The 26,402-nt window shown below is 36.9% G+C and overlaps 1 protein-coding gene across 1 annotated transcript in view; it reads right to left on the bottom strand.

The window, feature by feature from the left end:
* Positions 1 to 25,883, bottom strand: part of kcnh1a (potassium voltage-gated channel, subfamily H (eag-related), member 1a) — a 63,381-nt gene extending 37,498 nt beyond the window's left edge. The window contains exons 1-7 of the mRNA XM_067367326.1: positions 25,811 to 25,883; positions 21,604 to 21,727; positions 19,147 to 19,253; positions 18,762 to 18,890; positions 18,561 to 18,679; positions 16,428 to 16,820; positions 5,612 to 6,041 (exon numbers count right to left, since the gene is read on the bottom strand). Of these exons, the coding sequence (XP_067223427.1) occupies positions 5,612 to 6,041; positions 16,428 to 16,820; positions 18,561 to 18,679; positions 18,762 to 18,890; positions 19,147 to 19,253; positions 21,604 to 21,727; positions 25,811 to 25,883 (1,375 nt within the window). The remainder of the gene's footprint in view (positions 1 to 5,611; positions 6,042 to 16,427; positions 16,821 to 18,560; positions 18,680 to 18,761; positions 18,891 to 19,146; positions 19,254 to 21,603; positions 21,728 to 25,810) is intronic.
* Between the last annotated feature and the right edge of the window lie 519 nt (positions 25,884 to 26,402).

The following is a 26,402-nucleotide window of genomic DNA, read 5'->3' as shown; positions in this document are numbered from 1 at the left end:
AGCACCAAATCTACTGGAAAACAGGCTCACATTCACTTAGGCAATTAAGAATAGATCAGCCATTCAGGTACATTTTAGCTTCCTATTTCTGGCTGACACGTTCTGTTCACTCTGATACTGATGGTGTAAGAGGATCGGGATCATCAAATATTCTGGCCAATTTTATCAGCTCATAACTCTCAAAGTCACTCTTCTGGCTGAAGTTTTTTGTACTTTGTTTGTGACTTTAGTTTTTTTCATTTCAGGATATAATTTTCATCCCTTAAAACATAACACCAAAAATTGTTTCATCTGCCTGTGATGACACACACGCTGCACCATTCTTAAAATAACATCATCAAACTTCAAGTGAAAAGCTTTAATTGTCAAATTCATGACAATACAGCTCCAGTACTTTGTGTAAATGAAATATATTGCTTCTACATTTAATAGTAAATTGTAACATTCATCATTCTGGCACGTTTGCAGTATTTATAATTCAGCAGCACGGACTGGATTTGCATCAGATGGCTTTGCATCAGAGAACAACTAGTCACTGTATTTGCAAACGACAGGAACAGAATGTTTGAGGCTGTCTATATAAACTAAAAGAGATTTTCATTTCATTTGAGTTGTCTTTATAAAGTTTCATGGAGAACAGCTGTTTCAGTAATTGTCGGATGCTGGTTTATTGTTAGTGAGTCGCCTATTTCAAACTGACCTGCTCCTAAATTGTTGCAAAAAAGCAAATTGAGGTTGGTTGTTTGGTTGTTTATGTTGTTAGTTAGTCAGCTTTGAGAGAATACACTGATAGAAATCTTGTACAGCTTGTGAAATTGACTGAAAAGACAACAAAAAATTGTTGTAGTTGAGTTGGTCAACTCAACAATAATGATAGCTCCATCAGATCACTGTGCAGTGATCACATATTATAGACTTTTGGTCATAATGTTTTAATTTACATTTCACTTTTGACTTGGAAATTATCAAACAATCTGAAAAAGTCCTGATACTGTACATCACACAGACTATTTATCAAAACATTAAAACATAATGTTTGTGCATAACCTAATCAATATTCATAAGCCTTTGCCCTTTTGTGAGTCTGAGAACACGTGAGGAACATTAATGCCTGGTGCGTTTGCGCAAATTAAATTGAAAATAAAGAGAGGAAGTTAAGCAATCAATCAAACACAGCAAAACACGAATATTTCACAGTGTTGAGGTGAATTTGCGTATGCGTGCCTCATGAATGCATATCTAATATGTATGAAGTCATTAGCTGACAAAAACTCCTGCAGGAGAAAGATGAAAGCTGCTTCATGGTTTTCACCGTCTCAAAGACCTCTGCACGTGTACATCTGCACATGCACAGGCGATGTTCAAAATGCTGCTATATGTGAAGAAAACAAGCCAGGCATACGTCTCTACCTGTTAGTCTGTCTCAGTCAGATTTAAATTTTCAATCGGTCATTAAACTAGTGCCCCAAGCCAGCGGTTGCCATGGCAACAGACCAGGCATTCCAACACCTGCTGCCAGCCCTGTTCCCCGAGCAACCCATGAAATCAGCATCTCCACTTCTGTTTTTGTTTCAAAAGAAGAGACTGATTCCTCTCACAACTTCTCTAGACTGCGAAATAAAGCCCTTGAGAATGATGCAAACGTGCTCCAATCAAGTGTTTACACTCGCCACTGATTTAAACTGTCACTATAAACATGGTGAAACATCAGCAGGCTTCAGAAATCTGAAATGCACTTGTGAAACAAAAGCCTGTAATTTTACATCACCTTGAAGCTTTTGAGAACAGACTGCAATGTAATGCCAGATGAACATTTTCATTAACTGTTGTTAAATGAGCATAAAACATGATGTATAGGCTATTATGTAATGCAACGTGAGCTGCAAAAAGCATTTCAACTTATACTTAACAGCTCAAAAGAAATGCCTGCAAGCTTTATTCCTTTATATATTTACATTCAATATTTATTTCCTTTGTGTGCAATTTTGTGATATGAATTAATTTTACATTATTGTACAGAAATGTCCAGTGTCCAAACTAAGTCATTAACATTTTATAATCATTTTCCCAAAATAGAAACTGAAAATTCTGAATGTTCTATGGGTGCACTGATACAGAAATTCTGGCCAGTACGAATAATTAAAATTACATACTTTTTTGCCTAAATAAATTAAAAAATAAAACACTGAAAACTGAAATCAATTATTTTAAATGCTAAAAGTCAACGTATAAAATTATGTACAGTATTAAAAATGGTATTTTTTTTTATTTTTAAATTAATACATTTTTAGATTAGCTAAAAAAAAAAAAAACTTTTTTTTTTCTTTATTTTTGTTTACTGGTGTTGACTATTTAAGTTTATACACACATTCTAGATCCCACCTCCTTCCAATTAGTTACTGAACGTAGTTATGTTCTGTATGATTGTTTTCTCAGAAAGCAGTGATGTATGTTTACTCTGATAATCTCTCCTGAGGGGGTTTCACCATATAAATAACAGCGTACTGGCAGCTGGTCATGTTTAATAGCACATATAATGGAACTGAGTCATTTATCTCTGAGTGCTGAATCACAGCTCAATGGCAGGATAATCTGAAAGAGCCCCACCGTGGATGACCCTTCAGGCGTAGTCTCTAGATTCAATGCTCCATTATTTCTGTTCTGTTGTTGTAGCAAATCACTGTTCGTTAACAGAACCAAATGAAAGGTAGCTGTCTCAGGCAGCAAAAACGGTCACAAATTAATCAAAACACATTCTAAATGGTAATGTAATAAACTAATCTGTTCACATTGGAAAATATCATGGCAACATGATGCAAAGATTTTTGACCCTAAAATAACATACAGTAGCTAAAATACAAAACCAGAAATAGTGAAATCAATATGATGCATTGTTTAATTGTCCTACAAAGCTACTGTAACCTGCAAGGCTCTTTGTTTCAATAAAAAGAAAATCTTGCAACAAAATGATCCTTAAAGATTTTTAAAGAAGATACACAGCCCATCAACACTTAATATATAAAACTCAATAACTGAACATCACAACATGACAAATAACTACCAGTGGTGGCAAAAACAACAATGCCAGTGAAATAAAACCAGCCCAACAGTAAAACAATAACCAGTAAATAAATAGTAAATAGCCCCAAAGTTCAATATAAAGTGTTTGTCCGGCTGACTCTCCATTAGGCTTGTTGGGCGAACATCTAAGGGAATATTGTTGGTCTGACGCGTATTTGTATGTACTTTTCACACACTTTTTACATTTTTCACAGTGACACAAAGAGTCATTCACATTTCCTAGTATCTGTTCAAGAAATATGGATGCCTGTGCATGGTAGCCAAATATTCCTAAATGGTCTCAACATAGAAAAGTAGATTTAAGTATGTCACTATAATTGTTAGCTTAATCCAGGGGTCTCAAACTCAAATTGGCTGAGGGCCGTTGCTGTGATTGACACCTCATAGGAGGGCCATTTTAATATTCAAGCACAAGAAAGCACAAAATTTCTGAAAATTTACTTTCCTTTGCATTATTTGTCATTTACTTCAAATTTCATTTCTAAAATTTAGATCCGCTCTGATGGATAGATCTGTTTAGATCCACTCTGATGGACAACAAAAAACTCCCTGAAACTTCCTAACTCCTCCATCCAGATAGCGGACCTGTTTTTACTATTATTACTATTATTTCTATTTCTTTTGCGTTCCATTTTTTATTATTATGTAGGCCTATTTGGTTCTTCTTTATGTAAAGCACTTTGAATTAGCCTACCATTGTGTATGAAATGTGCTATACAAATAAAATTGCCTTGCCGAAAATATTTTTGCCATACTTAAACAGCAGTGTGTATATGCATCAAAATGTTGCACTGAACAACACTGAACAAATGCAATCCCTGAATACATTTGTACACTATTATATGTCTTGCCAGACACCTGCAGTGCTTCTGCTCACATAGCTGAGCCACATTTGTCCAAGATGCCGTTTGACGCGCATCGGAAGCTTTTCGGTGGTTTAAAATCGACGCTTGCGACTTGCGCGAGTGCTTTTACTGTAATTTAGGCAAACGCGCTTATAATAGATGCGATGCAGTCGCAACTCGCATGTGGTGCGGCACGCTCGTTTTTCCAGGCGCGCCTATGCCGTGGCGAGATGAAAACATCTCAACTTTTCATGTGACAAGGAACAACAAACGATGAGCTTTGGCCTTTCCTTAAAGGTGCTCTAAGTCAGTGGTTCCCAACCACATTCCTGGAGTACCCCCAACACTGCACATTTTGCATGTCTCCTTGATCAAGCACACCTGAATCAAGTCATCTATTCATTAGCAGAGACTCCAAGACCAGAAATGGGTGTGTCAGACAAAGGAGACATGGAAAATGTGCAGTGTTGGGGGTACTCCAGGAATGTGGTCGGGAACCACTGCTCTAACTGATGTCACGCGTTTTTAGGCCAAAACATTTTTTGTCACATACAGCAAACATCTCCTCACTATCCGCTAGCTGCCTGTCCCCTGAACACACTGTAAAAAAAAACGCGGTCTCTGTAGTCGCCACAAGCTCCAAAAACAGCAATAAAAACAAACTGGTGCAGCCTGGACCACGAAACATAATAAACATGCTCCAGCCAATAACCGACAAGAATGATTTTAAATGCGCGTTCATGACTGTTTCAGGAAGCACGGAGGGGAGTGGGAGGAGAAGGAGGAGGGAGGGTCTAGCTAGCCTCTGTTTTGTTTGACAACACTTCAAACGTCAACAGGAGGTTACTCCACCCAGGATCACTTAGAGCACCTTTAACAACATCGAAAGCTCAGCCAAACAGCTGATCATAGCTGTACAGGGCAGGTCTTTATTTCTCATCTCCATAAATATATATATTTTTCTTATATCTTTCGTTATCTTGGAGAGCGCAGTTCATGGTTGCATAGCAACGACAGATGCCACGGGAGCACAAGTGCTTTGGAAAGAAGGAGAAAGTGGCGCGGCCGCATATGTGACGCGATATCTGTGAACGGCAACTTTTTCTTTGCATGTGGAATATGGTATGAGACAAATAGAAAATAATAATAAAAAATATAATAATTTAGCAGGCCAGATTAGGTTTTATTTTGAGATCAGTTGCGGGCCGGGTGGAGGGGGAAGGCGGGTCGTAAATGGCCCGCGTGTCGGCAGTTTGAGACCACTGGCTTAAACAGTTAAACACCAAGGATATACAGTAAGGGTTTTTCTGCTGGCCCTGTAAAGGTTTTTATTGTTCATTTTTTGTGAATTACAAATTCATTTATTATTTATATTCAAAAAAATAATATAATTAATAATTTTACCCACAGTGGCTGACAAGTTTAAAAAGTTGACAAGCAGAATTTCCACCCAAATGTCACTGAAAACTAAACCACATTTGCAAGGCATGCATGTAAATTATCAAAAAAAAAAGTATGATATGACTCAGCCAGTGCGCCATCCTTATTGCTGAGCCCTGAACTTGATGGTTGAACTAGTAGTTGTACATTTTAGTACCTTATTGCATGATATTGTTTAGACTTATATGAACACTGTATTTTTCACTCAGGTGTTTATGGGGAGTATATAAAGCTTTTCAACTCACATCCAATCATCATCATGGCCACGGCAAAGATCTTCTCCCCATCTGTGGTTGGAGCGATATTTCCAAAGCCAATACTGGTCAGGCTGGTCATGGTGAAGTACAGAGATGTGATGTAGACAGAATCTTTTGTAGGTCCACCTTCCCATCTTCCTGTCCCACTGGCGTTGAAGCGGTAGGGTGTCCCAATGGTCTCACCCAGCATATAAAGCCAACTGTCCGTACGTACTGTGTTACGATCCTCGTCAATGACCTCATAGTCTCCAATGCTGTACCAGATACAGGCCAGCCAATGGGCCGCCAACCCAAACACGCAAACCAGCAGAACCAAAACAGCAGCTCCATACTCAATGTAGTGATCTAGTTTACGAGCCACTCGGCCAAGACGCAACAGTCGAACCACCTTCAGCGAACTAAACAAACTACTGATACCCTGAAGGAGAGAAAGAGAGATAGAGAAAATTAAACGTACAGTATAATCGTTTAAATGTGTTTTGATGTGTTTTCACTCATCAATCCATCCATCCATCTATCAAATTATAAACATTATGAGCCAAAGCAATTCTACAGACACTTTTTCTTTTCTTGAGTCTAAATAAAGTTCATTGCCTTTCTTAGCACAAATTCTCTGTATTTATAAATATGTACGGGCGTCTGCCAAGCCAGCCTTCAGAAATCAACAATAGAGAAAGCTGAAACAGCACCTGAGCAGACAGAACAAAGAGCTCCTCAGATCTGAACAAGCAAGCTGGAATGTTTTCAAAAATAACCAAAGTGTACAATTTTTAAAAAAAAAAGTAATTTCTTTGTTGTCAAAGCGTGTTTTTTTCCCACTTATTCCTATTTTTTTCTGAGTTACTGCAATCATTATTCTGAGGAACAGAACAGGATATGAACCACTAGTTGTAGTGATTACTACATTTTAATATTTGGGTGAACTATTCCTTTATACATTATATATTCCTTAACTGGGTGAACGAGTGAACGTGTTCATGAATAAAACAGCTTTCTTTAGAGCACCGCACGTCAATCAAATGAACTGCTATATACACAAAGATATCACATACACACTATAGCTGAACACTAGAGACTTGCTGTGGGGGAATGGCCACAACTATGAAATATGCATAATGTCGGTCTTAAATATTCAATCTAAAATCACCCTGTAACCCTGGACTTTGTATATGTGTGTATTTTATCAAAGACTCTTTTAGATCAGGAATAAAATCTTTTCATCCAGGCATTTAGTTGATTAGATATTACAAATACAAATTACATCATTTATAAAGATTTCATCAGTTCTCTTCGAAAAGACACTGAAAAAGAAATGAGGCACTTTCTTTTTTTAGCCAATTTGCTGCGCTCAAAGAATGAAAGTGACATTTTGGATAGAATTTGTACTGCTGCTTTGTGATACTACAGTAATTCAGGACAGTGTGTGTGAATTCTTTATTAAAGTGATAGTTCACCCAAAAATGAAAATTCTGTCATTATTTATTTACACTCATGTCATTCCAAACCTGTATGCTGTAATTTTCTTAGAAGATTTTGTATATTTTTTATGCTTAGAGCCACAGTTCAAGAACCTGTATGCTAAGCTCAGAGAATTTACCAAAAAATCACCATAAAAAGCCATTTTGTCCATATAATAGCTTTGCTTTAATTACAGACAGAAATGTAACATTTTATTCACGGATAATATTTCCTTCAATGAATCTTTAACTCGAGAATCACTGAATCATTTAGCTGAACTCAAGAAACAGATCAGTGAATAAATGATTCTTTTGAGCCAAGATGTTTTGGACAATTCAGAATGATTCATTCATGAGTTCAATGATCCAGCTTAAATAACTATTTGGTGTGTTCTTCATACCAGTTTTTTGTATGACTTTCAATGACTCAAAATATAGTGCAAAAGAAGCATGGAATACTTTTATAATGCTTTTTTTTTTTTTTGGGGGGGGGGGGGGCTTTTTGGGGCTTAACATATGAAGTATTGTGTGAAAAAGAGTGCTAAAAATATATTTATAAAATGTATAAAAATTCTCCATTTGTGTTCTAATGCAAATTATAACAGCAAATGGGTTTTGAATAATAAATAATATCATTATTTTTATCTCTGGGTGAATTACTCCTTTAAATACCCTTTCATACCGATCAACAGTTACAATCAGACACATGCACAGACAAATGTTTAAATGACAAAAAAATCATATGACAAATAAGATTATCTTGACTAATTTGATTAGAAACATAAAATAATAATAGAGTAACTTCTGATACTGTTTTTGGTTTACATCAATGTCTGATTGATGCCCTGAGGCACAGCATATCAATCAAATGCCGAGTTTTGAGATGAAAGGCCTACTTGAGTGACAGCTCGATGATTCCAGTTCTTCATTCGCCCACAACAAACACAGGCAGTGCAAGGGACATGCAAAAAGAAAGAGGGATGAGCAGGGAATAAAAACAATAACAAAAGAGAATGACAATGGTCAACAGAAGAATACAAGAACAGTCATTGCAAACAAAAGCATGGCGCTTTGAATCAAGAGTGAAAAAGCTGAGCTTCGACTGTTAGCAAGATCGCAGGAATCGCAGACATTAATAATCAAGCTTCAGCTGCTAAGGCAATGTGAAACAATGATAGATGTCTCTGTGAAATCAGATGAGGGTTATGCAACATAAGATAATTATGCAAACAAAAATTTTGAAATGAAACACCTGAGGAGGATTTAGATTATGAAAAACCACACAATTCTCCCTGTAGGCCATAACATTATGCACCTGTACCAGATGATGGAACAGAGAGATGTGTGTGCATGTATGCTTGGTCCTTGTGTTTGCCCTTGGAGGAAAAGAAATACTGGTTGCATTCCAATTTGCATTCTTTTATTCACTTGAAATATGTACATTATGTCATTTGCTGATGGGATTGTGCACAGTTTTGTGTATGTATAGTAAAACAACATGCCATAGAGTGTGTTAGTTTGTGGTAATGTTAACTAAAAAACATGGGTGCACACATCCCATCCAAGCAATTTCAGCATATGATGAAGCACTAATGCTGCCTTTAGGTTATGTCGGAATAATAATGTATTTATGAGATGTCATAATTAGCAATAAGAAGCTGTGGATTTTCTTCAAGCGTCAACTTTCCAAGTTTGGGGGCATGTTAATTAAAGAATTATTGTGGAAAGCTCATTGACATAATAATTGTTCATAATAATGAAGAATAGTGATAAAGCTTGGAAGACAATGCGGCTTATTGAGGCATTTTAGGAGGTGACAGCCAGGCTTGTGTGACAAAACTAAATATCCAATCATTCCCTGTAGCAGCACAAGAACACTAAAAAACACTCATTACTGTTGCATTTCATCTGTACTCGGAAGTTGGAAATTCTGAGTTCCCAGTTGGAACTTTTCACTGGAATGCACCCTCAAGTCGGAGTTCCAACTTGGAGGAACCGCAACAAAACACAATAGAATCCAAAATGGCTGCTCAGCACATCAACAGTAGTGACACAGTAGTACCTGTAATATATTGTTTATTAGCACTTCTGTTTGTCTGTGTCTCAATAAACTAGGCATTATCTGTTCTAAATAACGTTTGTATTCCAAAAGAGCAAGCACAAAGATTAGCCTGGACACATCCATCATGGTTTTCCAGACTTTTGTCTTGGAACATGGTTAACTCGGATGTGACGTCATTCCCAACACTGACAACTGACTTCCGTAGCAAATAGAACACAGCATAACATTCAAAAGTTTCGAGTCAGAATTTTTTTTTTCTTTTTAAGAAATGAATTATTTATTTATTTATTTATAGAAATACAAAATTTATTGAACTAGACCTCATGTTTAATATGATAGTTTCATCCTTACATCTACTATAATACAATATATTGTTAGTCTCGAGAGTATTTACATTAGACAATAAATATGTGAAGAGTTTGGTTCCAAAATGTAATAACTCTTTAATTTTGATTAATTTGAGTAAAAAGGTGTTTTCTTTACCTAGAAAGTGGCAAGATGAAAACCACTATTTTCTGTTTCAAACTTTCACATAGCATCTTTTGGTTATAAACATAAAAATTATGTTTGGTTAAAACATAAAAAAATTCAAATCTACATTTTGATTTTAAAAAGTTTATTATAAAAATGTATTATTTTCCCCCCAAAATGCAATAAATCCATGACACTTTTTTTTCAAAATGCAATTATTCTATCAATATATAAGTTATTTTTCAAATTGAAAATACACAACAAAGTAAGTTGAATAACATATATGACAGAGTCTAAACTTTGCCAATATTTATCTTATATACAGGCATTTTACCAAAAATACATTCAGCCGTCGCTCCCAAAATGAATTCAACGGGTCATCTTGTTAATGTTATAAATTATTTGTCATTACCAATTAAAAAGTATATTGCGCCACCGTACGGTTAAATAAACACATTTGCCAAGTACATTGGTATTAAAAACGGCTTTTTAAAAAAGCCTTCAATGTTTACAGTGTGTGGAATGGTGCGCTGTGATTGGTTGAGTGGATATATCACGTTCTGCAGAAAAAGGAGACTGGCGTTTGTCGCGTTTTGGAAAGAAAGGGAGAAAACATAACAGAATAACACGACGGATATCGCATTTTGCGCAAAATTAATAAATTACTTTTCAATACCGACCAGATACAATACTGATTTTGGCAGAAACTACATTTTTTTTAAAATGGCGTTTATCGTGTTTTGGAACCAAACTCTTCATGTGAATTCGCTCTTGGTATTAGATTGTCCTTATGGACTAGGGGTAGAATTTTTGTCCAGCATGCCAGAGGTTCTGGGTTCTAATCCGCCCTCGTGTAATTTATTGTATTTTTTCTCATTAAAACCAAAGATGTTCATTAGTGATTGTATATCAAGAGCAGGGATACATTTATGTGCATTTTGTTTTGTGATTTCACAGGAACGAATAGAGTCTCCGGCTGCAACAGCGTTAAGTGATAAATTGAAACGCTCATCCATGTGAAGACTGAGCAGTGTGCACGAGTGCCAAGAGAACACTGTTGCGCCACTGATAACAGCGACAATGAGCACTCGAAAACAACACATCCCAGTGCCAGATCGCCTATTATTTAACACAAACGAACAAATTGCTAATCAACTAGAGATGTTTCTTTTGTATAAGTATACATCCGTGCCACAAGAAGTTTCAAAAAGTGGTGAGGACAATATGGACCCTGGCAAAAAGTGGTGGGGACATGTCCCACCAGTCCCACCCGCAAATTACGCCTATGCATTATATTGATCTGCAGTGAAAGTTATATTGTACCAAAAAATTCTGTTCTTTTGAGCTTTCAGTTTATCAAATAATTCTGAAAAACCCATTTTTCTTATCTTTGCCAAGTAATGAAAACTATTAAATAAGTGCAAATAAAAAAATTGTCCAATGTACCTATTTTATCCTAAGCCAAATCATTTGAATGCACATCATGTCATAATTACAATTTCTGAACTCCTAAGTAGGAACTTCAGGAGGACTTGCATTACCCCACTGTAATATGGATAGTACAAATTGAAATCTAGCCATTTCTTCTGTTTGAACAGTCTTTGCAAACAGCTTTCCACTGAAGAAAATATATTCAAAAGCTGTATTGGTCGTTTCTTCAAATGCTTTCTAAATGTGAATTAACTAAAGTGTCTGTTATGGTTCACCTCAGTGTGAACTTCAGTTTACCAGCTGTTTCTTCCACTGTTTCAATACAAATCAGTCAGAAAGCAAATATCAGACAGCGTGCATTATTTTCCATCAGAAAGTCGTCACCTTGGGATCTAATTCGCATTGTGTTGCATAACTCTCTAAGGATGCCGTTATTTATGGTTGTGCTCTGTTCTTTGGGCTGGATCTGCTGAGCTCAAAGCCCGGCAGCATGCGTAGACAGATCTGATGAGCTTGATGTAGCTGATCACGGTAAACTGGTGCTGACAGCCCCTCTGAAAAGCCATATGCCCAGGGGCAAGATGAAAGCTTGGATACTGCGTATGTGTGTGTGTGTGTGTGTGCGAATCACAGTGGAAGTGGGAGGGAAAAGCGTCTGAGTGGGTGAATGTGCTGCTATCATATTCATTTGTAACTTGAGTTAGATTGTGTGTGTAAGTGTGAGTTTTGTGTGTGTGTTCCTAGAGAATCACAGCAAATACAAATGTATTTTGTATTTTTTAAATGGAAGTTTTGATCATTCACCCAAATATGAACCCTCATGTCATTCCAAACCTGAAATAATTTCTTTTCAAACTATTTTAACTGTTTTATGTGTGGTCCAAAGCAACACTGAACCCCACTGACTTACACAGTTTTTTTGTTTTGTTTTGTTTTGTTCAAATTATGTTCTTTGTTCCAGATTTGTTCGAAGATATACAAGTTTGGAGCAAACTAAAGTCTAATTGTAGTAGTAACGGATCTTCTGTATTGTGCCGTACATGTAACAGATGTTGGGCGGGGACTTAGTTCTAAGCATTGATTTTTTTTTTATTTGATTTTGAGATATGGACATTGCTCTCAAAAGTGGGGGTAGATGAATGTGAGCTTGCAGGAATGGGTTTAAGTGGACTAAATGATTTAATAGGTCTGGTATACATCGCCAGAGAGAAGTCTGTCATTTTCACCAGAAGGTCCAGTTATGATATTTTGATTAAACATTACAAGGGGAAAAAAAGAAAAGAAAGAAAGAAAAAAAATATGCAATTGCTCACAATTAGATCTATAACATGCATTTAGAAAATAGATGGCGAGTTTTCATTTAATGCCGACTTGAGTAAAAGATTACACAATTTAAATTTTTGGGTGAACTATCCCTTTAAATAGAAATAAATAATTGTTGAATGCTGTGGAATGCAGGTGTGGGGTGTGATGGCTGTTAACATCAGGCAGAGAGATTGTGCTCATCCTATCTGCAATACTGGAAATTGATTATGAGTTCAATTAAATGCAGACAGACAGCTCTAAATCATTATACGGCCAGAGATTGATCCAGAGCAAAAGCTTCATCCCAGTACACCGACTCACAGCGAATCACGCACCATCGATTCGGTCCTCAACTTTACCATACTATTACCCATATTCAGCAAGCGAGAGCGAGAGAGAGAGAGACAGAATTAAAGTGAGAGAGGCACACCAATAAAGATCTACCTTCTACTCAAAAGCACTCAAATGTTTTAAAAAAAAATTCAAACTGTAAATATGATAGCAGGGAAAAGAAATCTTAGTGCGAGATCAATGAAAGGGTTTGTGTGCTCCGCTCTCACGCGTCCCAATCAATATTAATTAGCACCAAAGATTTAATCCATTACAAGCTCAAATACTATCCCTCGCACAAAGTACTCAGACAAGTGATTAGTTTAATGTTGCAGGACTGTTATACTGCCAGTTGTCAAGATATACACAAGTTTTACAGCTATTCTGAACAGGTGTTTTGAGGTAAATATAGAAAAAAGCCTGTTGCGAGTCTCATTTTAAAAGAGTACTTTAGGATAATGGATATAGTTTTGTTCATTTGTTTCTGTCATTCCCTTTTGGTGCATTTCAAATAAAATCTAAAGAAACAAGCGGACTTATTAGCAACTTATTAAGATTGCCCCTAGATTACTGAGTTGTAACATCAATGCTAGCTGTTTTCCCTGTAATAAGAGACAGCAAGATAGCCCAATGCTTTTCTTCAGATTTTCCTGTCTTAGGGGCATTATTCATTATTACCGGGCCCACACGGGACAATGTTCTCCTCTTCCCCTGTCCCTTGCGTGTTTGTTTATTGTTAAATATTATAATATAGCTGATCATTCATTCAGGTACCCATACAGCAGTGTTGCCAAGTCCGTGGTTTTCCTGCGGAATTGGGCTACTTTTACACTGTTGCCGCGGGTTGTTTTTCATGTCCGCGGGTTGAAGCGACCCCAAATAACATGATATTTAGCCCCTGGAATGCTAATTTTAATAGGGGAACCCTGCCAAAAACACGGATTTTACCCCCCCGGAACGCGATTTTTACCAGGGGACCCCCCTGAAACACGAATGGGCTAGTTTTGAGTAGCAATTGGGTGGGTTTTGTTGTGAAAACCTGGCAACCCTGCCATATAGTGTGTAGTACTCACGCCCCCATTTGATCACATTTAAATCCATTCAGCTAAATTTCAGCTAAGTTTCCCCCAAATCAGCACAGACAATCTTCACATAAAGGCCACAGATATTAGAAAAGATCTTAAATGACATCAAAGACATTTTATAAAAATAATTCCTATGAAACTGGGTAACACAGATTGAATGTGCTATAAGTAATTTCTTGTATGTACTTCCAGACTTCCTATTTGGATCTTTAGTAAATATCAATAATGCGTCATCTGGGCTGTTGTCTTGGGCAGTGTGTGTGGACCAAGGCACTGATCTGAGATCAGGCTTGCTGCAGCTAGACTAGTTCAAATCAGAGCAGATGCTACACAGAGTCTGAAGATGTCTTACAACAAACAGTTAGTGCCATGAATGTAAAGGTGCCGAAGAACATGTTTTCAGAAGATGTAATATAAGTCTTAAGTGTCCCCTGAATGTGTCTGTAAGGTTTCAGCTGTTTTTTTTTTTTATTCATTTTTTTAACTGCCTATCATTATAAATGCACCGATTCAGGGTACGCGGCCCCTTTAAATCTCGTGCTCCACGCCCCAAGAGCTCGCACTTGCCTTAAACACCATAAACAAAGTTCACACAGCTAATATAACCCTCAAAATTGATCTTTACAAAGTGTTCGTCATGCAACGTCTAATCGCGTAAGTATAGTATCTATTTGGATGTTTACATTTGATTCTGAATGAGTTTGATGGTGCTCCGTGGCTAACATTACACACTATTGGAGATATTTATAAAGAATGAAGTTGTGTTTATGCATTATACAGACTGCAAGTGTTTAAAAATGAAAATAACGACAGTCTTGTCTCCGTGAATACAGTAAGAAACTAAAAATATCATGGATCATGTCAGTTATTATTGGTCCATCTGCCATTTTTCGCTATTGTCCTTGCTTGCTTACGTAGTCTGTTGATTCAGCTGTGCACAGATCCAGACATTAATACTGGCTGCCCTTGTGTAATGCATCGAACATGGGCTGGCATATGCAAATATTGGGGGCGTACATATTAATAATCCCGACTGTTACGTAACAGTCGGTGTTATGTTGAGATTCGCCTGTTCCTCGGAGGTCGTTTAAACAAATGAGATTTATATAAGAAGGAGGAAACAATGGAGTTTGAGACTCACTTTATGTCATTTCCATGTACTGAACTCTTGTTATTCAACTATGCCGAGGTAAATTCAATTTTTGAATCTAGGGCACCTTTAAAGGTGATGTTCATATTTTTTTCCTCCATTATAAAATATCATCCCAACTTAATATGCAGACTAGTTGTTTGTAGACAGATTTTCCCTGAAAAAGCATCAACACTGGTGCTATCAATGAATTGCTGTTTGTTTGTGTTTGAGCGTCCTGACCAGCCCAACACACCAATAGTGTGTCTGCAGGAATGAGTCCATAAAACCCAGAAATTAGTTAGCATTTTGCACTTCTGGTTCCACTGTCCTAGAGTCACTGGGTTTTGTAAAGTGGCTTTTGATTAAATGCCTGTAATAAAGTCTGGTTAATACAAGCTAAGGATATTTTTGTTACAATCACGCCTGTCCCAGACTCCGTTTTCCAGAATCCTCCCTGTTCATCACCTGTTTGCACTTCCCTCGTCAGCTTTCCCGCCATCCCTGGATTCCTTGCACCTGTGTATTGTCATTAGCACTCCCTTTAAGTTGGACTCATTCCTAGCACTCCCTGTCCATTTTGTTGTTTACTTTATGTTGTGTAGTAGCCTGTTTTGGTGATTAAACCCATTTTTACTCTGAAGTCCGTGTCTGTGCTCTCATCTCATCAACAACTGTAGCAATTTGCACATTTTACTCAATTAAAATACATTAAAAATGATTTTTAAGCTTTTATATGTATTAAAAAAAGAAGTTGTTAACAAGTGGCTAAATGTGACTACAGAGGTACAGAGGAAAACTCATTCAACTTGTAGATTTTAAATAAATATTGAAGAGTTCTCAGGCACTTAGTGATGGTAACATTTAACTCATGCGATTGTGTAGCTTTCGCTTTTTACCTCTGGCTATTGTATTTAGGTTTCATAATCGATAAATGTTTTGTTCATTTATGAAGATTACCTTCATGAACAAAATGATCAAACTTTTGTTGGTCACAGAGCTTATTTTCTGCAACATCCATTTTCCTTTTTGTTCAGGGAACTAGGGTGATGCTAACTTGGTTGGCCTACAAAAAAATATGTCACCCTTGAAGTACTCTATAATCATTAGTTCTGTTTCTCTGACCATTGGCAGAAAGGGGGCAAAACCTGTTTGCAGACAGTCATTATTTTTAAAATTGCACTGTGATGCTGGGACACTAAGTGGTGCTAACAGAGCAAAATTGATGCATTTCACCGTAACTACTTTTTTAATATCCAAAAAATATTCTTTCTGTTTAATTGCGAACTCCTTGACCTGACATATTTTACATAAAGTTTCTTCCTCTAAAATTATGTTGCTTTATTTAGACAGTACCTATATGTATATATACATATCTTCTTGCTTTAAACAGTGTGAGAAACAAGTACTTAAGCATACTGGAAAACCAGAGCAAAAACAATGCCATAACTCATCACACAGACATCGATCCAATCACTGATTAATCCTTTTCCATGTTTGTGTGTGTATATGTAAATAAATTTGTAGTACTGACCTCATCCACGTTCTCAAAGGCATTGATGACATCATAAGGCAGGCAGGACAACAAGTCAATCACAAACCAGGTTTTCAAGTAATTCATGCGAATCAGTTTTGGGTCTGATATCACTTCCCCGGCTGGGCCCACAAACGTTGTGTGGAAATTTAGTACAATATCCACCAGAAAGATCACATCCACAATGCTATCCACAACTAGCCAGGTGACGTTGTTCTGCTTGGTTTTGAACGAGACATTGTAGGGGACCATGATGGCGGTGTAGAAGGTGAGAATGAGGATGACCCAATCCCAGGTGGTCTTAAAGGCACAGTAGTGCAGGATGATGTGAGGGGGGGTCTTGGGCGTCTCTTGTTTGTACTGCGGGAGGATATCTGAGCCCAGCTGGAGAACCTGCATGAGAGAGAGAGAGGCAGTGGATGGTCATTTATCTGAGCGGAGAGGAAGCGGAATGACTCGTCTCGGCTGTAATGCCCCGTACAGAGGAATCGCCTCTAAGAAAAATCACGTCCTGTAAATCATCTCATCTCATCTGTTTAACAGAAGCCTTGTCATTGACTAAAATGGATTTTTAATGGGCATTTTGTATAAACCTTGCTAGAATAATTGTATTTTAACATATAAATGGAAACCTCTAACCCTAAAAATGACTTTCATTCAAATTAAACAATCAATTACATTTCTGCTATAATTTATTAGTACATGGCTCTCTGGAGTACTTGATTCTGATTGGTCAATCATGGCATTCAGCTGTGAAATATTCCTGAATAATGACTGTTGTCAAAGACAACACTATATTATTGACCAGTAACAGGAAACCAATATTATGTTACATAGCTCATTTTCAGTCTCTCAGCAATCTCTACAGTTAACATAATAAAATGATTTTCTTAAAATCAAATCAATATTTTTCATTCATATCCATTCATATTTCATTCATTCATTCAAGTTGCCAATACACTAGACTAGACTGTTCTCCTTTTACTTGTTTACTGAAAGTATTTGGCTGTAACAGATTATATAGTCATTTTAAAGGAACACTCCACTTTTTTTGAAAATAGGCTCATTGTCCAACTCCCCTAGAGTTAAACAGTTGAGTTTTACCGTTTTCGAATCCAATCCGTGTACTAAGACCGACAGAAAATTAAAAGTTGCGATTTTCTAGGCTGATATGGCTAGGAACTATACTCTCATTCAGGCGTAATAATCAAGGAACTTTGCTGCCGTATCATGGCTGCAGCAGTGCAATGATATTACGCAGCGTCTCTCACAAACGTCTCCATGGTTGCAAGGCACGTTCCCTGTGCAAGCAGGGGCTCACGGGCACTGCGTAATATCATTGCGCCTGCTGCAGCCATGGAACGGCAGCAAAGTTCCTTGATTATTACGCCTGAATGAGAGTATAGTTCCTAGCCATACCAGCCTAGAAAATCACAACTTTTTATTTTCCGTCGGTCTTAGTACATGATTTAACTACAGAAGAGTCAAGTTTTAAATAGGAAAAATATCAAAACTCTTTGGTCATTTTTAAGCGCGATGCTAACGGTCTAATCAGATTCAATGAACTATGCTAAGCTATGCTAAAAGTGGTACCGCCAGAACCGGAGATCGGCTGAATGGATTCGAAAACGGTAAAACTCAACTGTTTTACTCTAGGGGAGTTGGAAAATGAGCCTATTTTCAAAAAAAGTGGAGTGTTCCTTTAAATTGTTCATTATATTGTTTATTTATTGTCTACTGCCACCATGGATTGCATAACTAAAACAGAACTAATCTGGCATCTCCATTGCATGACAGCTTTTATCTGACACTGGTATAATTAGCTAAGCCTAGAATAGAATTAGGTCTAGAATTTAAACTTCTGGGTTTTTCATCACATTTGGTGGCATTTTGGCCACAAGGTACTGTTAATTCCTGACCCTGGTTTGTAAACTATTCAAAAACACCCCACATATCTTATTAATCTCCCTGCAGGAGGAGTTTGTGTACTGGAAACACACACTGTGAGAGGATAGCCGTTCTAGTGTTAGTTTGATCTTTGACACGGATGGATGCAAACACATGCTGACACACACCAGAATCACTCACAGGCGTAAAATGAAATCTATCAGTCTGGTGTGCACACAGATGTACCTCTGCAAGGCGCGAGTGCTTATGTACATTCTCTCCTTTATGTACGGTGGGCTGCAGTTGCTGCAGGACCCCCCTACTGCTGGTCAGAGCCCTGGTCAGACGAGCAAACTTCCCCCAGCCTGAACACAGATATTACACACAGTTAACATTCACTCACAAATGCACTGATCTGCACACAAAATACATATGAACAACACGTACCTTTCGAGGAGTCATCTTCAATTGGCTGTTTGAATGCTGTGATGTCACTAAACGTACACAGGAAGAGAACAACCTTCTCCTGTTCGTTTCGTATAGGTGCTATTTTCACAAAAAACCATACCGGCGTTCCTGGAAAAACACACCCGTGTACATTTAAACATGCTGTAATTGTGTGACAGATAACATATCAGAAAAAAAGTTATTTTTCTATTGAAGTAAAAACACACGTCTTGGCTCTGTTTAACACCTTTATGCATATTCATTAAGATATTAGCATAACAAATTTATGCACCAGGATTGCTGTGTTCCTGCTCCCAGTTCTCACAGCTCAGTTGTGTGTGCATATGTTTGTGCGTGTATGAATCTGTATGTGTGCAATGCTCACGGTTTTTCTTGTACATCAAGATCTCAAATGAGTTCATCTCATAGTTCTCGAAAGTCAGCCGAACTTTTTCAGATGTGTCCTTATCTGTGAGCTCTCCATACATGAAGCTGAGAGAGAAAACATATGCATATCACAATCAAGAGTTTCATACAGTTTTTGAGAATGCTGTGTGACTATTGTAAGGTTCACCTCAAATTTAAAATACCGTAATCATTTACTTATTTCATTCCAAATCCATTTGACTTTGTTTCTTTTGTGGAACACAAAAGGAGAACCAGGGGTCGTCAAACTTTTTTTGAGTATTTTTAGTACCATTTGAGTATAGTAAACTCAAAAGTGACAAAAACGAGAGAATCATTGACAACATATGATCAGATGGACTAAATTTCTCATTTTGTGTTCCACAGAAGAAAGAAAGTCACATGGGTTTGGAACAACCTGACAGTAAATGGTCAAACATTCATTTTTACCTTCTTTTTGATTTTCGAATAAGTGAATTAATGGGTGGGTCTTTCTGTTGCTTAAAGGGATAGTTCACCCAAAAATGAAAATTCTGTCATTAATTACTCACCCTCCTGTCGTTCCACATCCAACCTTCGTTCATCTTCGGAAAACAGATTTTGATTCAATTTTTTTGATACTTTTGATTAAGTCTGAGAGCTTTCTGTTACTCCATAGAGATCCAACACAACTACCACTCCAAGGTTCAGAAATGTATAGGAAAGTAATCATTAAAGTACTTCATGTGACTCCAGTGGCTTAAAATCAATTTTATGAAGCAACGTGAGCAAAAAAAACAAAATTACCACTTTATTTTCAAAATGATATTATCCAAAGCATGTTCACACAACATGTCAGCAAAAACGCATGCAGTGTGATGCTCCCGTGAACACTCGCACATGTGCGTTGAGTTGACGCACGAGTCTGAACACAACACACATGCGTCGTGAAGCTCTTGTGAACGCGCGTCGCAGATCAATATTTTTGTAAGTAAAGTCGTCAATTTTTTTTATGTGCAAACGAAGCATTCGCGTCACTTCATAAAATTAAGGTTAAACCACTGGAGTCAAATGATGATATTTTAATGATGACATTCCTACCTTTCTGGACCTTGAAAGTGGTAGTAGCATTGGATCTCTATGGAGGTACAGAAAGCTCTCAGACATCAAAAAGATCTTCATTTGTGTTCCAAAGATGAATGAGGTCTTACAGATGTGGGACGACACAAGGGTGAGTAATAAATGACAGAATTTTCATTTTTGGGTGAAATAACCCTTTAATTGATCTGTTGGGTCATGATGGACGATAACATTTAAAGTTTACTGAAAACAAGTTCAGCTTTGCTTTACTGTGATGAGAGAGGCAGAGAGAGAGAGGGCTATATTCAAGATAATCTAGAAATGTATTTCTCTTTGAGGCATCTGGAACTGTGACTCTAATGAGCTTGTCTTGTGTTTGGCATATCAGGGAAAAGTCAGAGTTCAAAGCTTGCTGGCTCAATAACCAAACTACAGCCAATTTCATAGCTACAGTTCTATTTCTGACATTTAGCACCTGCAACATAGCAAACTTGGTAAAATTGCATATGGCTTATGTAACAGAATACATACTTACAAGTTCATTGTTATATTATTAGACTGTCTTGTTTGGGGTCAGTAAGATTTTGTAATGTTTATTAAAGTCTCTGATGCTCACCAAGCCAAGGTTGCTTCTATTTGATCAAAAATACAGTAAAACAGTAATACTGTGAAATATTAGTACTGTTTTGTATTTGAATATATTTTAAAATTTAATGATGGCAAAGCTGATTTTCAGCATCATTACTCCATGTCTTCAGTGTCACATGATCCTTCAGAAATCATTCTAATATGCTGGAAATCATTAGGTGCTCAAGAAATATTTCTTATTATTGTTATCAATTTTATTATGATTTTTTTTTTGGTGGAAACTGTGATTTTTTTTTCTGGATTGTTTCAAAAGAACAGCATTTATTTGAAACAAATGTCTTTATATCACTTTTGATCAATGTCATGCATTCTTGCTGGATAAAAGTATTAATTTCTTTCTTTTTATTAATATTAACATTTAATAATACAATATTAATATTTTGCACTCTTACTTCCCCATTTTCCACACACTGGGTGTAGTGTTGTACTCTATACTGTACTGTATTGTATTGCATATTGTAATACAATATTGTACTGTACATATACTGGTTGTATTGTAGGCATACTTCATTACAAACAGTATTCTACTATCTTGTACGTTGTGTTATCCAATACTACTATAAATGGTAGACTGTACAGTATGTATACTGTAAATCTTCAAATTCAAGTGCAATCCTACAAGAACTGTCTCTACCTTCCTCTCTTTTTATAGAGAAAATATCATCAATATGATATAATATAAAAACTAGTACATAAAAGCCAACATTAACCTCTACATGAAGTCTAATACCTGCAAGTGCTGCTTTTCTGCATGACCTCAGCACGGTGGTAGCCGGACAGCTTACAAAAGCCATCATTACTGTAAACGATGGGCCAGTCTACTATCTGGGCATTCCCCAGCACAAAGTTTGTGTCTGTGGAAAGAGCACAGGAGGATATGGGGAGAAAGCAGGTGAGAGGAACCAGGCACAAGGTCAACAATAAGAAAGCAAGAGGTCAGTCGCTATGGTAATGTCACATGAGGCAGGATGGGTGGACACTGTCACGGCAGCCGAAAGCCACTGATCTGGCATGTTTATGACAACACTGAGTATTTCAGCTTAATTTGTGTTGGTCTATGCCTTATACACTGCAGTGTTGCTTTAGCACATAAACCACTGCCACATAATACAAGGTTTTTTGCTTGTTAAGCTGAACAGAAAGCAACATATATGGTAGTCTCAGCCTCAAACAGCCCACAAACCACCCATAGACTATTGTGATCAATTGTGCATAGAAAATTTGACATTTTTCTACCTAAAAACATTGAGTTTAAATATAATTGACTAACTTCTCCGTAATTTATGGAAGTCAAAGTGCATAGGTCGGTTCAAGAAGTATCTAAATGCTGAATTTGTCAAAGTTTGCGGGGGTTATAGCATCAAAACTTTTAAACATATTTAAGAATTTGGTATGAGACACTTATAAGCAAGTACATGAGATGTATATTCCACCTAAACTTCCATTGTTACATCGGTTTTTAAACACTTGTCCTATATATCTCATCAAAATAAATAGATGTGTTTTATCACAAACAGTGCCCCCATCCTGGGTGTCTTTTTGCCAAAACAGTTATGAACTAGCTTACACTATTGTTCAAAAGTTTTATTAAGATTTTTTTTATTAAAGTGACAGTAAACATGTTACAAAATGTTACAAAAGATGTCTATTTCAGATAAATGCTGTTTTTAAACTTTCTTTTCATCAAAGAATCCAGAAAAAGTATCATGGTTTGCACATTTTTAACATTGAGAATAATGAGAAATGTTTCTTGAGCACCAAATCAGAATATTAGAATGATTTCTGAAGGATCACGTGACACTGAAGACTGAAAATTCAGCTTTGCCCATAATAGGAATAAATTACATTTTAAAATATATTAAAATAGAAAACAATTATTTTATATTTTAATCGTATTTACTGTATTTTGGATCAAATAAATGCAACCTTGTTGAGTACTTCTTTCAAAGACACTTTTAAAATCTTACCCAAAACTTTTGAACAGTAGTGTATATAGCACCAAAATTCTGCCTGAACAAACCTAAATTCTCTGATAGCCATAACACTGTGAGAAAGTGGCTTAAAACACACAGTCTGATACCCTCTGTATCTTCACAAAACTTTCAAACACTCTGCTATGTCTCTTTTATGTCTTTTCATTGTCCAAATGCACAGTGGGAGCCTCAGTTTCTGTTATTCATGGCTATTGCCGCCGTCATTCCCAATTTAACACCAACTTTTAATTCTGAGTGTATTTTTCAGAAGTCTGTGTAGAAAACTCTCTGTGCCAGGGTCCTCTGTAGCAGGCTCCATCTCTGTAACCTTGCTTTAACCTTTCCTGATGTCTGTCAATGTTAGTGTGTTAGTAGCTAGCGTGTTAAGCAGGCTATCAAGCTGATTAGCTGACAGTAGTGATTTAGCGGCTGCTGAGTAAGCCAGTAGCACTTTTAACAAATGTATCTCAAAGCTCGAGCAAGCTCACGGTAACACTATACAACTTGTAATCCGATATAAGGGAATTAAAAACATCTAGTCAGTCACAACTGAGGGCCAGTGAAGACCTTTACAGTATTTAAAAGCAAGAAATTGACTGTAAGCATTGTCCTTCATAATATGAAGACTAAAAACAGTATCATGACTTTCATCAGTCTGGCAACATATTTACATACAGTAGGGTTCAAAAAATGAAGGATTTTATGTGATCAATGTCACAAATTTGTTTGTTTGATTACCTACACTTTAAAATCTTTTTCGATTTTAGTAAACCAAACTTAATTTACTGTGTTTATCCAACTGATTTGTCTAATGTATTTTGTAATGTAAGTTGTCAACTTCTGGGAGTAAGTAAAGCTCAAAAAGCCCATGCAAAAAACAAAGTTTTGATGTTTTTACAGTATAGAAATGTTCAGACTCTTAAATATTTCATATTAATTTTACCTCACAGCATTTATATGTTGTTCAAATGAAAAACTTTGTTTATTTCATGGATTTTGAATTCCAGATTTTGACCCCCACTGTATATTAACACTAAAATGAACTCTTAAATATTTTGTGAAATAAAATAAAATTAAGTAAAAACATGAAATCAGCTCTTTTTTTTTTCAATTATACAATACGTTCCTTCACCTCATTCAGACATAACATGAATGGCAACATTTTTCACTTTGACTGCACACATGACAGAAACAGACAAACATTTAATCTTTCTACGGCTAATGCTTGTGGAGGGTAAATGTGAGATGAGAAAAATGCCCTTACAAACAGAAAATGAAAGGGCAAGCATCGGAATTTGAAGTGAAGGATAAATCAGATCTATGATATCAATTCACTTAAGAGCATGGTGGTGGATTTGCCACAGAGCACAGTTCTCCTCTACTGAGCATAAACACGGGAATTGCACTCCACACTGAAACAAACACGCACACGTGGACTCACACGCACCACTATGGAGAAAAAACACGTTCCATGCCAACATTTGTTATTTTACAGCAAGTGCTGTCAGCGCTGAATGAGGACCAGGGAGCAACATCTGTGTGGTTATTTTCACCATAACTAAGCAGCTTTTAAATATCAACAGCACTGTTTAACCACTTTAACAACAAAAGAGTTTAATCAAGCTTATCATTATAAAATTCAGACTATCGGTTTGTAAATTAACAGAAATTGGTATAGAACAATATTTAATGTCGAATGGGAACTAGAAGGGGAGAGAAAGAGAGAGAGAGAGAGGGGGAGAGAGAGAAAGAGGGAGGGAGGGAAAAACAAAGCAAAAGAGAGAGGGAGAGAGATAATGTAGGGATGGAAGAGGTTAAAGCACAAGTATTCTGCTCAGCGAGGTTTATACCTGTGTGTCTATGTGATAATGTCCAAACTGGAAGTTAAAGAAAACAGAAAAAGAGTTAAAATAACACAAACACACCATAGAGGTTAGAGGAATTTTTCCTCCTGTCCTTCTCCAAGACGACCATATAACCCCTATATGACCAAGCAGGTCATATACAGACATCAATATTTTTAGAAGTCCTACTTAAATGAGAAGTACATATTTTCATTATTTTGAAAGCCGAATACAAGCTCAGAGATCTCTGGACTAAGGGTTAAGTGCTCAAGTGGAGGGGGCAGAGGAGGTGTCTGCTGGGCATTTGTGGACAGCTGAGGTTCAGTCAGTTTTAAATGGACATGCATGTTTTTTTTGCATATAATGAAACTTCATAAATAAGAAAAGCGGTCCTGATGGATAAACATCAATAAAAGAGATCTTTGTTTCTATTTTAAGAACCTTACAGTAGGGTGCAAAAACGTGATAGTGCTGGTGAAGATCCTCAGACAGTTTTCAACCTTTCAGCACTCTTAAATATTAATTTCTATTAAATATTAATTTAACCTAAAGTTGTTTTTCCATCCCACAAAGCTTGCTAATGGACGGATGCATGGAAAAAACTTGAATGGGAAAAAGGCAGCACATGCTGTCACGCAGAGAATACAGAATAATATCTTCCTGCAGCCCAATAATTACTCTTTTTAAATATTATTTATAATTGTTATAATATAGGTCTACAAATAAAATATGTCTTAGCCTATATATAAGTGAGATCTTTATATTTCTATAGCCTAGCTATATAAGAAAATTAGAAAAAAAAATAGGATTCAAATAACTATGTGGTTGACGTTTGTTCGTAAATTTACAAAATGAACGAATAAATTAACGTTATTGTAAAACGTATTCACTACAGAATTCACCTGCATTATGTTTTTTTTCCCCGCGTGGACAGACACGTTTAACTTTTTAGTGTGTATTTATGAAAGTATATAGTCAAAAGTACGTTGTCTTTATTTAAAGATCTCTTCTAAGTCTCTTATTTTGTGCCCAAAAGTTTTTGCTTTCTTTCTTTTATCTGCGACACTACCGCTGATTCTTTCTGTGTGTGCGCTGCTTTGGATGTGGTGGTGCGTCTTACCGTTAGACCGTCGGACAATATTTTCCAGAAAAGTGTTTTGTGGGGCCACTAGTCCTCTGCGTCCCCCGGCCATCACGGCGGGTCATGCGCTCCAGTGAGTGCCCGGACCGGTCAACATGAAGTACCCGCACACGTCTCCGATGTGTCTGTCGTCCACATGCCGCTGCCGCATCCAGTGATGTGTGGACCAGGGGCTCTCCTCTCCTCTCTCCTCCAACCCGTTGATTCTCCACCATGAACTTGGGCTGGCGAAACAGCGCCATCTATTGATTTACATGTGAAGCAGCAGATGTTACAATGTGAATCAATAGATGGCGCTGATTCGTTGAATGAGTTTGCAATGCGTAATAACATTTACTAATTCCAATCTCTTAACGCCATCTGCTGGTGGATAGGTTTGCAAACACATTTTTATTTATTTGAAAACCTTTTTTAGTCCTTATCTTTTGTAAATAAGGCACAGTTAAATTAGCGAAAAGTCTAAAACAGAGAGGAGAATGATTCGTTCACTTAAAGGGTTAGTTCACCCAAAAATGAAAATAATGTCATTTATTACTCACCCTTCTACAGCCGTAAGACCTTCGTTCATCTT

The sequence above is a fragment of the Chanodichthys erythropterus genome, chromosome 18 (genome assembly GCF_024489055.1).
Source record: "Chanodichthys erythropterus isolate Z2021 chromosome 18, ASM2448905v1, whole genome shotgun sequence".
NCBI lineage: Eukaryota > Metazoa > Chordata > Actinopteri > Cypriniformes > Xenocyprididae > Chanodichthys > Chanodichthys erythropterus.
Note: the sequence above shows the minus strand (reverse complement) of the source record. Positions and strands in the feature narration are given on the sequence as shown.